Source organism: Rhinatrema bivittatum, chromosome 4, assembly GCF_901001135.1.
Source record: "Rhinatrema bivittatum chromosome 4, aRhiBiv1.1, whole genome shotgun sequence".
NCBI classification, from domain to species: Eukaryota; Metazoa; Chordata; class Amphibia; order Gymnophiona; family Rhinatrematidae; genus Rhinatrema; species Rhinatrema bivittatum.
Window position 1 is genome coordinate 32,686,854 of NC_042618.1, and position 14,291 is coordinate 32,701,144.

At 42.8% G+C, this 14,291-nt stretch overlaps 1 protein-coding gene across 2 annotated transcripts in view; it reads right to left on the bottom strand.

The window, feature by feature from the left end:
- Positions 1 to 14,291, bottom strand: part of SETD3 (SET domain containing 3, actin histidine methyltransferase) — a 182,043-nt gene that overhangs the window by 98,529 nt on the left and 69,223 nt on the right. For both annotated transcript variants that reach the window (XM_029597913.1, XM_029597912.1), the window contains exon 6: positions 1,738 to 1,994. In XM_029597913.1, the coding sequence (XP_029453773.1) occupies positions 1,738 to 1,994 (257 nt within the window). The remainder of the gene's footprint in view (positions 1 to 1,737; positions 1,995 to 14,291) is intronic.

The following is a 14,291-nucleotide window of genomic DNA, read 5'->3' on the forward strand; positions in this document are numbered from 1 at the left end:
TAAACATCTGCATTCACTTTGCCCAAACCCTTGACATTTGTACCTCTCTGGACAGAATTGCCCCATACAACCCGAGCAAGGCACCCGAATCAACAGAGCTACTAAATTGTCCTCCATATGAAAACGGTAGTCATAATATTTATAGTGCTGCTAGTTATTCCTGAATGTGGCCAGCACAACTCGCATACACCAGGGTGAAACATGCTCATGTTTGGCCTCAAACCTCAGGCAAAGAGGCAAGAGAGAATAAGCGTCTTTGGTTTGCTGCTTAGAACCAACCCCGACCTTTGAAGAGAACAAAAACAAACAAAGCCTCTCCACTACTCTACCCTTCTCCCCCAAAAATGAGAGAGAAAAAGGAAAAAAAAAAAAGGCATCAGGGCTGTAAGATCTCCAGACACCTAAAGGTTGGTGTCTGGCACGTGCCTGAGACGACGAGCCACTACCTTTGCAGCATGGCCCATGCCAAAGGTGGAAATATCGCACTTCATGGGGGCAGCCTGCACGGAGCGGCAGATATTACCATAAGAAACTTGCTGGGCAGACTGGATGGACCATTTGATTTTTTTCTGCCGTCATTGCTATGTTATGCTCAGGCTTGGGCCAAAGGAAGCTACCATCCTGGAAGAAGCTGGGGAGGGAGGGCCAGAAGATGAAAGACGTGGTGAGAGAAGGCACCAAGAGAGGGGAAAAAAAGGAGAAAAAAAACTGAAGGAAGCAGAAAATAGGAAAAACAAAAAGCAAAATAAGCAACTCAGAGTGAAATAAGTATAAAAACAGACAAAAGAAAAAGAAGTAAAAGGTCCCTGGCTCCTAAAAACGGATGGTTGGCTCCCAAGTTTTCTCAATATTTTTCTTCCCCTGTATTTACTGCTTCGCCTACAAATAAAATGTATTTATAAGAGCTGCATTCTAAGGATGATCGAGAGGGTCACCATTCATCCTTAAAGTCAGAATAGACGGATGGAAACAGAGCACCTTGGCATGTGAAAATACAATATATGATGCAATTTTCCAGCCTTATATGCAGCAGGCTAGAGGCATATTCTACTGAGACTACAGAGAGGCTGCAGTGAAAGTACAAGGAGGCTCCAGGCATATTATACTGAGACTACAGAGAGGCTCCAGGCATATTCTACTGAGACTACATAGAAGCTGCAGTGAAAGTCCAAGGAGGCTCCAGGCATATTCTACTGAGACTACAGAGAGGCTGCAGTGAAAGTACAAGGAGGCTCCAGGCATATTATACTGAGACTACAGAGAGGCTCCAGGCATATTCTACTGAGACTACATAGAGGCTGCAGTGAAAGTCCAAGGAGGCTCCAGGCATATTCTACTGAGACTTCAGAGAGGCTGCAGGGAAAGTACAAGGAGGCTCAAATGAACAAACCACCAGATTCTACATGCCCAGATCTCTCATAGGCAGTTACTAACCATCTTTCCTTTCCATTCGTCTCGTCCACTAAGTTGAACAATACTGACCAAATATTGAAGGCAGCACAGCCAGCAAAGGCATATGACGGACAGAAGCTTATCTTAAAATGCTTAATGAAGGAAAACAGGCAGAGAATAACAGATCATTCTAATCAAGGGCCTAGATACCAAGAAAAATATTTAAAAAATAAAGAAACTATAAAATGGGAGCAATTATCAAACAATTTTTTTTCACAAGATTAGCTTCTCTTAACTAAAATGCTTGCTACTGCATCCACATAACATAAAATTTAAGCAACCTACTTGAATGATCTTGTAAAAGTAGGCGTACTGGCGAGCTGTGTTTTTGTATTGGCTGAAGACATCGTGTATAGCCTGAGTTGACTGAAGGTACTGCACTTCATCTTCTTCAAAATACAGCGGGGTGTCATATTCACTGGGAAGGGTCATGATATAGGGCAACCAGAAGGAACTGGGATTAGCTCGCTCACAAAGAAGATGGAAGGCCAACGTGATGTTCCCCATGGCCTGGAGGATTCGGTCTTGAGAGTACAGAGAACCTAAATGCAATGGACCAGCAAGGCACAATCAGTAAGCCAAATATGCTTTCTTGCAAATAACTACAAGAATATATAGTTGCATATACAAACATTTCAAATATCAATGGCTTAAATCTATTACTGATGGTCTAAAGTAGCCAGAGAAACTATGCACTACACTAAGGACAAATTAAATCTGGGTACTTATACGTTCTGCCAGACAGTGTCACATAAAAACCATCTGTGCAGATGTGCCAAAAGGAGAAAAGTGTAAAATTATTTTTTCTAGTTAGATATAATTATAATTACTAAGAACCACCATGGGCTTTTTTGGCACAGAAGTTTTCTCCTGATCCATTGGAACCAGTTTCTGAGCTAGAGCCAGTCCTGGGGGAATTCTGCGCTACTGCGGAGCTCGGAATTTGCGCAGAATTGTCAAATTCTGCACAGAAAATGCAGAGAAGACCCCGGCATGCCGTGAACGGAGAACACGAAGATGAAGGCCCCAGAGTGCCGTGGGACGTGCTCTGCTTACGGTGAAGAGGAAGGCCCCGGTGAGAATGAGAGTGAATGTGTGTGTGTGTGTGTGTGTGTGAGAGGAGAGGGAGAGGGATGTGAGAGAGGGGAGGGGAGGGTGGAGTTTGAGTGTGGGTGCCAGAGAGAGGAAGCCTATATGAGGAGATTGTGAAGGAGTGCGTATGTGAGGGTGCTAGCATGTGTGCATATGTGAGGGTGCTAGCATGTGTGACGGGATTGTGTATGTGTGAGACAGAGCTTGTGTGAAGAGGTGCATGAGAGAGAGACATAGGTAGCCTGTGTGCGGATGTATGTGTGAAAGAGAAAGGGAGCTTGTGTGAGTGTGTATGCAAGAGAGAGGGCCCTGTATGAGGGGATGTATGTGTGCAAGAGAGTGAGGGAGCCGTATGAGGGTGTGTACTAGAGAGAGGGAGGGTCAAACTCTGGGAGTGGCAATAGAGTGGAAGGGGTTGAGCCTAGAGGTGGAGGGGAGAGATACTGGAAGTTGGAGGAGTTGGGGCCTGAGAGGGCAGAGTGGCCAGGGGAGTAGGGAGAGCGAGTGGAAGGGACACTCTTACAGTGAATTTCTAAGGAAATTCTGCATCTCTTAAGTAATAACTTTTTTCTGTATTAATTTAAAATGTAATTAAAGACTGTCATGTAAACTGTGATTTGACCAATATAAAGTTTACAGAATTTTAAGTTTTTGTGTGCAGAATTCCTCCAGGAGTAGCTAGAGCACATGAGTCATGCCTTACATATAGGAGGGGGAGAACCTTATTTTTAACCGCTCCTCTATCTAGCCCAGTCATCACAGCCACAAATCCTCATCCAGGCATTACAGACAAAAGATTTTTCCAGAACCCAAAGTGTTTGCACCTCGAGTCTGCCCACTAGGTGTCACTGTGGTCCAACGGTTGAGACTCCCTCCTGATAGGAGAGGTAAATGCTGCGGCTGTAGCATATCCCTCCAGCCCTGAGAAGCACAAGCCAGGCTTGGAAAATGAACCAGAGTCTCACGCATTGATACGTTCAGCACAGCCACTGAATCGGCCAACACCCCCCAACTAAAACAAAAAAAAACTATTGTAGAATGAGAGATGCTTTTCAGAATGCTTGCTAAAGTAAAGTCAACTAATTGTCCAATGTTGTCATTCATTAATTGTGGTGCTGTGCTAATAGTCACTCGCTACAATATTCAATTAAGGAAACGTATTATATCACCATTTTCACATGACTGTGCTCAGTGCCAAATGAACATTTCTTGCAGAGCTTTCTGGAAAGGCTTTACATACACTTACTGCACACATGCATGGAGTTCGCCAATCCTGCAGCGCTGGGCTGCTTCCCTCAGTGCTGTTAACACAGTTTCCATGGAAAAAAACCCAAAAAAAAACTCCAAAAGGGGAGGTGGGAGTGTTTGTGTTACTGGTAAACTGCTGCCTTCAGAGAACATTTGTTACAGGCAAGCAACGTTCTTTTTCTGAAGACAAGAGGTTCACCATAGTCACACATTAACGGGGATTTACTAGCTGAGGGCTGTCAAATTTAAAAAAAAAAGAAAAGGGAAGGGGACGCATCATTAAAGTCACCGATGGGCAGCAGAATTTTTTTTTTTCCTTCCCCCACACGATATACGAGGAGAACAAAAAAGTTATACAATGGATCCTAGAAGGGGTGGAACTGAGCTCTTCCTCCAAAAAGGCCAGAGAGAACAGACGGTCCAAAATGACAGTCCTGTCTGAACAGTAATGGGCTATAAGCGTATGTAGTCTGAATTTCACAAGGCAGCCTTGCAGATCACCCTAATGATAATAAACCTTTGCTGGGCAATTAATGTCACAACGGCCCGGACACACTGGCCCTCATGCACCTCTAAGGTCAGGTAGAAGATAACAGCTCTCCTGCAGTCAAAAAAGTGAAGGAAAAATCAGTGGAAGGACAACTGACTAGTCCCAGATGAAACCTAACATCTTAGGCAAGAACATGGGATGCTTGGAAAGCGACAGCATAGGCAGAAGGCTTCAATTAAAGCAACCCCTCCAGGTCTGAGAACCAAAAATATAGAGAAAGCTGACGTTTCCTTCTACATTGCTGCTAAATACCAACTGCACTAAGGTGAGCCTTAGAGTTCTCTTAAGTACTCGGGAAGTCGAGTGGGACAAGAGAGGTTTAGGATCTTGCCCTTACCTGTTGCAAAAAGATCATGGGTATATTCTACTGGAGAGATGATCCTTGCCATATCCTGATACGGAGACCACGGTCCCAGGTGACAACTACATGTCTTGCAGAATGCTCTCCTTTCGTGCCAGGCATGCGGCTCTTAAGATCTTTCCATGAGAAGTGTCTCAGTTCTACAACTCAGCAGTTTCTCAAAACAATCATGGAGCCTGCTCTTCTCCACTTGTTCAAGAACATATAAAACAAATACATAAATAAAATAAATTTCCACCTGAATGTCCATGGGAGAATCACCGAGACAGGGAGTCTGAGCACTGCCATAGTGCAGGAGTAGCTTGATTCCACCGAGACTTGAAGATTCACTAGGTTTGTCTCATTTGGAAATGCACCATGAAAGCCATTAGCCTCAGCAGTCTCAACAGGGACCAAGTTGATGTCCTTTCACCATGGATATTAGATTGTGAGCTCCTTTGGCAAGGAGATTGGACATGGCCTAAGTCATGTTTAGTAAAACCCCTACAAATTACAATTAGAGTACTGGGATCAAATCAGAATTGGGGTAATTGATGACAAAACTCTAGTGAATGAAGTACCCAGATGGCACTTCACATAGATTTGTCTGCCTCTGCCTTAGATGCCCATCCAATTGTCCAAGCAAGGAAATACATAAATCCTCAGGTTAAAATAAGCTGATACTAGGACAAAAGCCAGTACATGATATTGGAGGTTGTGTTACCTATTACAAATCTGATACTTCCTGTGAGCTAGACGTATCTCTATATGTGCATACATCGGAGGAAAGCGCCAGACTCAGGGATCTCTACTGGGACCAGTGCTTTTTAATATATTAATAAATAACCTGGAAAGGGGAAAAAGTAGTGAGATGATCAAATTTGCAGACAAAATTATTTGTGAAAAATTACAAGAGGACCCTGCGAGACTGGACATCCAACGGCAGATGAAATTTAATCTAGACAAGTATAAAGTGATGCACATGGGGAAAAGTAATCCTAACTGTAGTTATACAATATTAGGTTCCATATTAGGAGTTGCCACCTAAGTAAAGGATCTGAGCATCATAATGAAGAATACTTTGAAACCCTAGGTTCAGTGTGGAGCGGCCATCAAAAAAGCAATGTTAGAAATTATTAGGAAAAGAATGGAGTGGAAAATGTCATGCCTCTGTATCAATCCATGGAGTAATATGTGCAATGCTGGTTGTGCATCTCAACAAAGATATACTTGTACTGGAAAAGGTAGAGAGAAGGGCAACCAAAATGATAAAGAGAATAGAATGGCTCCTCTATGAGGAAAGGCTAAAGAGGTTACAGCTGTTCAGCTTGGAGAAGAGATAGCTGAGGGGGGATATGACAGATCTATAAAATCATGAATGGAGTAACAGGTAAATGTACATCAATTATTTACTCTTTCAAAAAATACGACTAGGAGACTCTTGATGAAGTCAGTAAGTAGCACATTAAAAACAAATTGGAAGAAATTTTCACAATGCACAATTAAGTTCTGGAAACCATTGCCAGACGATGTGACAAAAGGCAGTTAGCATAGCAAGTTTAAAAAAAAAAAAAAAAAGGTTATGTAGGAACATAAGACTTGCCATACTATGTCATATGAAAGGTCCATCGAGCCAAGTATCCTGTTTCAAACACTGGCCAATGCAGGTCACTTGGCAAAAGGTAGATAGATTGCATGATGTTTATCCCAGGGATAAGCAGTGTATTTCTGCAACTCCACCTTAATAATGGTTTATGGATTTTCTTCCAGGAACTTGTCCAAACCTTTTTTAAATGCGGGTATACCAATAGCTTTCACCACATCCTCTGACAATGAATTCCAGAGATTATGAGTTGTGTAAAAAAATATTTTCTATTATTTTTAAGCGTCCAACTTAGTAACTTCATTGTGTGAAACCCTAGTCAGATTCACGTTTACTCATTCCAATTCACTCATTTTATAGATCTTTATCATATCTCTCCTCAGCAATCTCTTCTCCAAGCTGAAAAGTCCTAATCTCTTTAGCCTTTCCTCATAGGGGAATCGTTCTATCCCCTTTATCATTTTGGTCGCCTTTCTCTGTACCTTTTTTAATACTGCTATATCTTTAAGATGTAGTGACCAGAATTTCACACATTACTCAAGATGAGACACTATTGAGATACACAGAGGCATTCTGATATTTTGTTTTATTCTTCATTCCTTTCCTAATAATTACTAGCATTCTATTTGCTTTTTTGGCTGCTGCAGCACACTGAGCAGAATATTTCAACATGTAATCAATGACTCCACCTAGATCATTTTCCTGAGTGGTGACTCCTAATGTAGAACCTTGCATTGTGTAGCTATAATTTGGGTCGCTCTTCCCTAAGTGCAACACTTTGCACTTGTCCATATTAAATTTCATTTGCCATTTGCATGTCAAGTCTCCCAGTTTTGCAAGATCCTCTTACAATTCTGTTGTGATTTAACAACTTTGAATAATTGTTGTCATCGGCAAATTTGATCACCTCACACATTGTTCCCATTTCTAGGTTGTTTAAAAATGTGTTCCAGAACAGATCCATGGGGCACTCCACTATTTACCTTTCTCCATTGAGAAAATTTACCATTTAGTCCTATTCTCTGTTTTTATATCTTTTAACCAGTTCCCAATACATAACAGAACATTGCCTCCTATCCTATGACTTTTTAAATTTCCTAAGAAGTCTCTCATGAGGGACTTTGCCAAATGCTTTATGGAAATCCAGATGCACTACATTACTTGGCTCACCTTTATGAATGTTTATTTACGCCCTCAAAAAAAAAAAAAAAAAGTAGTAGACTGGTGAGGCAAGACTTCCCTGGGTTAAATCCATGATGGCTTTGCCCCATTAAATTATGCCTATGCTCAGTAATTTTGTTCTTTATGATAATTTCTTCCATTTTGCCTGGCACAGACAGGCTCCCTGGTCTATAGTTTCCTGATCTTCCCTAGATGCCTTTTTAAAAATTAGCATTACATTAGCAACCCGCCAATCTTCATGTACCACAGCCTATTTTAAAGATAGTTTGCAAAGTTACCAATGGCAATTTCATTTTTCAGTTCTTTCAGCACTCTGGGATATTTACCATCTGGTCCAGGTGATTTGTATTGTATGCCCTCTGGGATAGGGAAATACCTATGGTACCTGAATGTAATCCACTTTGAAGTGCTATGCTTTAGTTTATCAATTTGTTCTATTACATCTTCCAGGTACACAGATTTGTTTCAGTTCTTCTGAATCACCACCTTTGAATATTTCTAGCATGGTATCTCATCTTACTCAGTGAAGACTGAAGCAAATAATTCATTTAGTCTCTCTGCTTATGGCCTTGACATCCCTAAGTGCCTCTTTTACCCCTTGATCATCTAATCGCCCATAAACTAGTAGCAGCCAAGTAGACAAAGAATAGCCAATACTTATTGTGCAAGTGCAGCATGGGATCTGTTTACTGTTTAGGTCCTTGCTAGATACTTATGACCTGGATTGGCCACTGCTGGAGACACAATACTGGGCTTGATGGACCCTCAGCCTGACCCAGTATGGTAATTCTTATGTACTATTTGTGCATACACCTCCTTTCAATCTAGACAAAGCCAGACTTCTTTGCTGAGGAGGGAAATTATGGTACTCAGGGAAATTTTGAGCTTTTTCAGGAATTTGTTCAAGGCCCTTATTCTAGGTTGGGATGGAATCCTCCAGCTTTCTCAGGGACCAGGAAGTACCTGGAATACAATCACTGCCCTTTCTTGCTGTGATGCAGGCTCAACTGCTCCGTTCTGAGAGAATTTCTGACTTCAGCAGGTCCTGGTGTTGACTGAGCACCAAAACACTCTGGGAGAGCAAGTTGGAGGGACATCCATTAGTTGTAATCTGTGTTCGGCCCTTATTTTCATAAAGATTCAGATGTTTGAGGGGCCAACAGTTTACCAAATATCTCAACCTCCTCCCTAGAGGGATGTCCTCCAGAACAGTGACTGGAATACTGGCTACCTACTCTGGATTCAGCCAAAAATCCATCTCAGGTTTTGAATGGGTGGGTGTGTTGGGCTTACAGCTTCTCTGCTCATGTTGGTGAAAGCTTTGAGTCCTATTGCCTGGTGGTAGTTGTGCCTAAGAAGAATTCCTTTTGAAAACAAAACTCAAAAAACCCCAAAACAAAACAAAAGCTGCTCCCAAGGTGGTTCACTGCAGAATCTCTAGAATGTAGATGATTCAAAAGTGGCAGTAAAAGCACATATACTTACTGTAAATGGGTTTTCCATAGATAGGATGAATTAGCCATGATCTGTGGTAGTGCACCCCCCTGGAAGCACTGGACAGAAACTCTCTCTCAAAGCTATCAAAGCTTTTGCGCCACTGAGCATGTGCATGAGTTCCCGCACGTGGGTGTTGTCTGCGCCCCCTCAGTCTATTCCAAAAGATTCTCTAGGTATAAGCGACTGCTGTTCAGGGAGGAGGGCAGGCATCGCATGGCTAATTCATCCTAATCTACAGAAAACCCTGTTTACAGTAAGCAAACTTGCTTTTTTCCCCCAGTCGATAAGCAGGGCTGAATTAGCCATGATCTGTGGGGAGTCCCATAGCTAAGGGTTGCATCAAGAAGCTGATTTCTTTTTCTTCGCAATCCGGACACCACCTTGGAGGGCAGACTACTTGACTTGAGAGTGCCTCAGTACGGCATGTCCTACTATGCTTTCTTTTGTAGTAGCTAAGGAGTCCAGATAGTAGTGGGCGATGAGGTGTGCACAGAGAACCAAGTGGCCTCCAAATATCTTCAATAGGCACCCCTCAGAGATGCGTTATGGATGTAGCAGTTGCAGGCACCTGATGCACTCTCACTAAGTCAGCAATGTCTAGAGCAGCTGTTGTATAGCATTGTTGGATGCAGTTGCTGCCCAATTTGATAGAGTCCTCTTTGAAATGGCTACTCCGAACCTGTTAAGGTCATAGGAAATGAACAGCTGAGGTGTCTTCGGCATTTTTGCATATGGCACTTGTAGTACACCAAGGCTCGTTTGCAGTCCAGTGTATGAAGGAGTTTCTCACCCTCAAGGGCATGAGGTTTGGAAAAGAAGGTGGGACGTGCGATAGACTGACAAGTGAAAAGTGGATACCACCTTTGGGAGAAACTTCAGATGTGTCCATAATACCACCTTGTCATGATAGAACTGCAGGTAAGGAGGAAAATGAACGAGGGCTTATAGTTCACTCACTTGGCATGCTGAAGTCACTGCAACAAGAAATAGGACCTCCCATGTCATATTTGAAAGGTCGTTTTGAGTAGTTTGAATGAGGGTTTTGTTAAGGGCTGTAAGCGTTACAATAATGTCCCAGGGCACTGGAGGCTTCGTAACTGGTAGATGCAATCGTATCAGTCTTTTCATGAACTTTGATACCAAAGGGTGAACTGAGACATGATGGCCATCTTCATGTACATGATACACTGCTATGGCCTTAAGATGAATTCTGACTGATGAAGTTGGTAGCCCTGACTGAGACAGGTGAAGCAAGTATTGTAGTACTTTTGGTTCACAGGTAAAAGGGTCTACTCCATGTGAGGAATACCAGTTGATGTAATGGTCCCTTTGAAGGAGTAATGATGCTGGGTTGAAGGTTTGCGTGCTGAAAATACCACCTCTTGCACTGGATCCATTCTCTGACCTGACTCAATGCTGTGCCCTCAACCTCCATGTTGTAAGAGGTGTAGCATTTGAACCCCCTCCCTCCCACCCTTGCATCAAAAGGTAGGGGTAGTCTCCCAAGCACAAAAGGCAATTCGACAGAAAAATGAACCAGATAAGCGTACCAAGGTTGTCTGAGCCATGCTGGGGCTATCAGATTCGTTCTGGCTCGATCCCGGATGAGTTTCTGCATCATGTGGGCAATGAGTGTAAGTGGTGGGAAAGCATATAATATGCCTTTGTTCCACAACCGTAGGAAGGCATCTGGGGCCTGGACAGCTCGGAGAAGAACCAATATAACTTTTTAACGATGTTTGTTGAGAATAAGACCTATCTACAGCGTTTCCCAGCAGTGGAAGAGATGGTCAACCACCATCTGATTTATCGACCACACATATGGCTGAAAAAGTCTGCTCATCTTGTCCACTTCCAGGATGTACATTGCTTTAAGATAAATCCCATGGGTCACTGCCCAGTACCAGATGTGTAGAGCATTGCTACTTGATTTGCAACATGAGGCTCTTTTCTCCAAGCATATGGCTCTAAGTTCCAGCAGGCTGATTTGTAGCCCTTTCTCTGAGATCGACCAGAGGCCTTGCGTTTTCTATGAACCTGTGTTTGAGTGATTTGCCTAACATTGCTAGTTATAAACTGTGATAGTATTTTGAGACGCACTGTAGACTTGATGGAAGCGTGTGCCATGGACTTCTGCATTGACTGCTTCGATGAGGGCATCTAGTGCTTTGATGGGTGTATCAACTTCAATGCAGCGCGTGGATTCTCAATATGTATCAGTACTTGGGCTTTCGATGCATCGTGTGCGCCAATCTCATGTATTTGCTTCAATGAAGATGACTGGCAGCTTGACAAGTTGTATTGCAGGTTCTTTTGACAGATGACTTTGTCTTTTTAGCCGGTACCAAAGCAGTGTGTGTCGAGGCCTCTCTGTGCTTCATCTTCGGAGGTCGTTCCAATGCATCTCGATGTGGCATGAAGGATGCGCGGCGAGAACAGTCTTTGTCCCCAACGCAAGTGTTACGATGGCTGGATGACTTACTTGGGTGTTTCCCCCAATCGATGATGGGGCCAGAGGCTGGGCTTGTAATCTCAGAGATTTAATCTTCGCTGCCCTGTTCTTTGAACTCTTGGGGCCATTCGTCATGGTTGGGACCAGACTTAGTTAACACTGGACATGGCCATCCAGGAGTGACATTTTCTGGCTGCAGAAGCAGGCTTTGAAGCTACTAGCTGCTTTTTGCCATGATTCCTCTTTTTTTTTCTTCCCAGCTGGGAAGCAGAAACTGAAAAGTGATGTTTTGGGGCTCGCTGAGTGAGGAAAATTAAAAAGAAAAAAAATGGGTGCAAAGCCTGAAAGAGAGAGAGAGACAAGAGAATATCATCCATGTGGAGCACAAAAAAAAAAAAAAGACTAAGGGGAAGCTGATGACTCCGGTGCATGCTCAGTGGAGCAAAAGCTCCAATAACTTTGAGACAGTTCATCTAGTGCTGCCAGGGAGGATACTACCACAGATCATGGCTAATTTAGCCCTGCTTATCAACAGAAAATAAGGGTCTGAAATGAGTCGCATTGGTCTTTCATAAAATACACTACCTCCTTATCTTTGAAGAGATTACTCCCACTATATGGCATATCTGTGAGACTTTCCTGATCTTCCCTAAAGTCTGAAACCCACAATCGTGCAAGCTTGCGGTCATCAAAGCCCATAGCAACAGCTCTCACTGCCTAATCAGAAGCATCATAGCTTATATGAAACAAGCGATTTTGACGAGCCTCACTAATCTTCAATAGATTTCTACTTGAGTAGAAACTGGGTGAAATCCTGGGCTCCATCCAAAATGGTGTGCAAGTACAACATATAGATCTGGCAGGACACCATGCAAGACAAAACACAGCATTCTGATGACAATTTTTCCAATAAAGGTCACTGAATCTCATCCCAGCGAAATCATGACTTCAGTTCTTTATTTCTGGGCCTTTTTCGGGGCAGATTCAACCTTCACACTGGTAGGACAGCTGAGACTGATTAAATCTCTAGACTGTCTGGACATGGTACTAAATATTCACCTTCTTACCAAGAGGAATATGGTGCGTGGGGTTCCCCCATACATTTTGAAAAATGGAGGATAAGCGCTATCACTAACATTTTGGGGACATACAAGTATTTGAGGCAGCTCACTCTCAACCCACAACTCAAAAGGAATGGCCTTCAACATTTCCTGAACAAAAGCAGGGAAGGACAGATTTTCAAAGATAGCCTTGATGGGAGATCAGAAATATTCTTCAAAAGAAAATTCTTCAGAAATGAAGGTAGGGACACAGGACTCTTCAGACTGATTCAGAAAGGATGTACTAAATAAAGATCTGGGAGAGTGCCAATCCTGGAATCAAAGAGCTACAAAGCCTAAAAGTTAGCCTCCAGGGGCTGATCAGCACCACGAGGCAGGAGAGGTTTCTTCCACTCCAAACCCACATAGCTTCGACTTGGTGTGGACCACTGGTTCTCAAGAGTCCTCAGGACAAACCTAGCCTTGTCAGATTTTTAGGATATCTACAATGAATATGCATTGCTCCATTCTATGCAGCTCTCTCATGCATATTCATTGTGGATATCCTGAAAACCAGAATGACTAGGTGTGTTCACAGGTGGGCAGTGTCAAAACAAGCTCAGAGCACTAAGTCTATGTCAGCATGCTCAGTGCTGAGGGGAAAGTTTCAAGGGGCATCATGCAACACACCAAGAAGTGTTAACATCCTTAATGCTTGAACTCTGGATCACTGAGTGCCTCCTCAATTCTTCTGTCCAACTTCACCTTGAAGACTGCATATGACAGTCCCGGAGTCAGCCTAGTAGGGGGAATGGACTTCCTCCATGATTCTTTGGAGAGATCAGACCCAAAGGTTCTTACCTGGACCTTTGCAGACCAATGCATTGATGCCATAGCAGGGGAAACTGAGATGCAGTGAAATTAAAGAAATCTAATTTAAAAAAAACAAACAAAAAAACAACAAACACACACATGAAGAGCTTAAAAATAGTTGAAATGGATTGCTACATTCCCATGGAGAAAAACACAAAATAAAAAAAAAACAAAACCCCACACACTTGTACCATTAGCAGAAACAAAAAAGTAATAAAATGAGTGCAAAAGAACCCCGATAAGGAAAATAAAAGGTTTTTTTGTTTGTTTGTTTTTTCAGAGAAATGGAGAACAAAGAAGTGAGGACCTCAAACTGATGTGTCAAGATGTTTTCAGTGGACAAAAACAAACTGATGGGAGCAGCAGGGCTGGATATATCTCAAGTGCCCCTTCCGAAGATGTGGGAACTGGAGGGGTAGAGAGAGTAAGAATGTCCTGGGGGGGGGGGGGGGGGGGGGAAATCCTCTGAAAATGCACTGGACACCGCCTGCTCAATCCAGGCAGCCCTCTCTCCCATTGAATATGCAAAGGTGAACAGCACCTCACACAGACCAGGTGTCTATTGGGAAGTGTGTCCCTGGCCCCAACCACCCACCTCTGCCTGTCCAGTAAAGCCTTTAGACCTTTCCAGAATACTCTGAAAAGGATGTTTGACATCAAGCACAATCATGCAATCCACTTGTGGGAGTAGAGTGAATTGTTCATCTTCAGATAAACAGATAATTTTATGAAACAATTTGATTTTACATATAAAAAGAAAACTGACTTGGCACAGAGTGTCACACGGTAATAAAAAGAAACATCAATATTTCTGCTTTCTTTTCTACTAGCAATGTGTTATAAGTGATCAGTACCGGGACCAGTTTTTAAACACAATGAAAAACAAAAGGCACAGAATGTGAGCAACTCTTGTGCTTTTTGTACCACCAAATTTCACAAGTATGGTAGATTTGCTGAAGTAT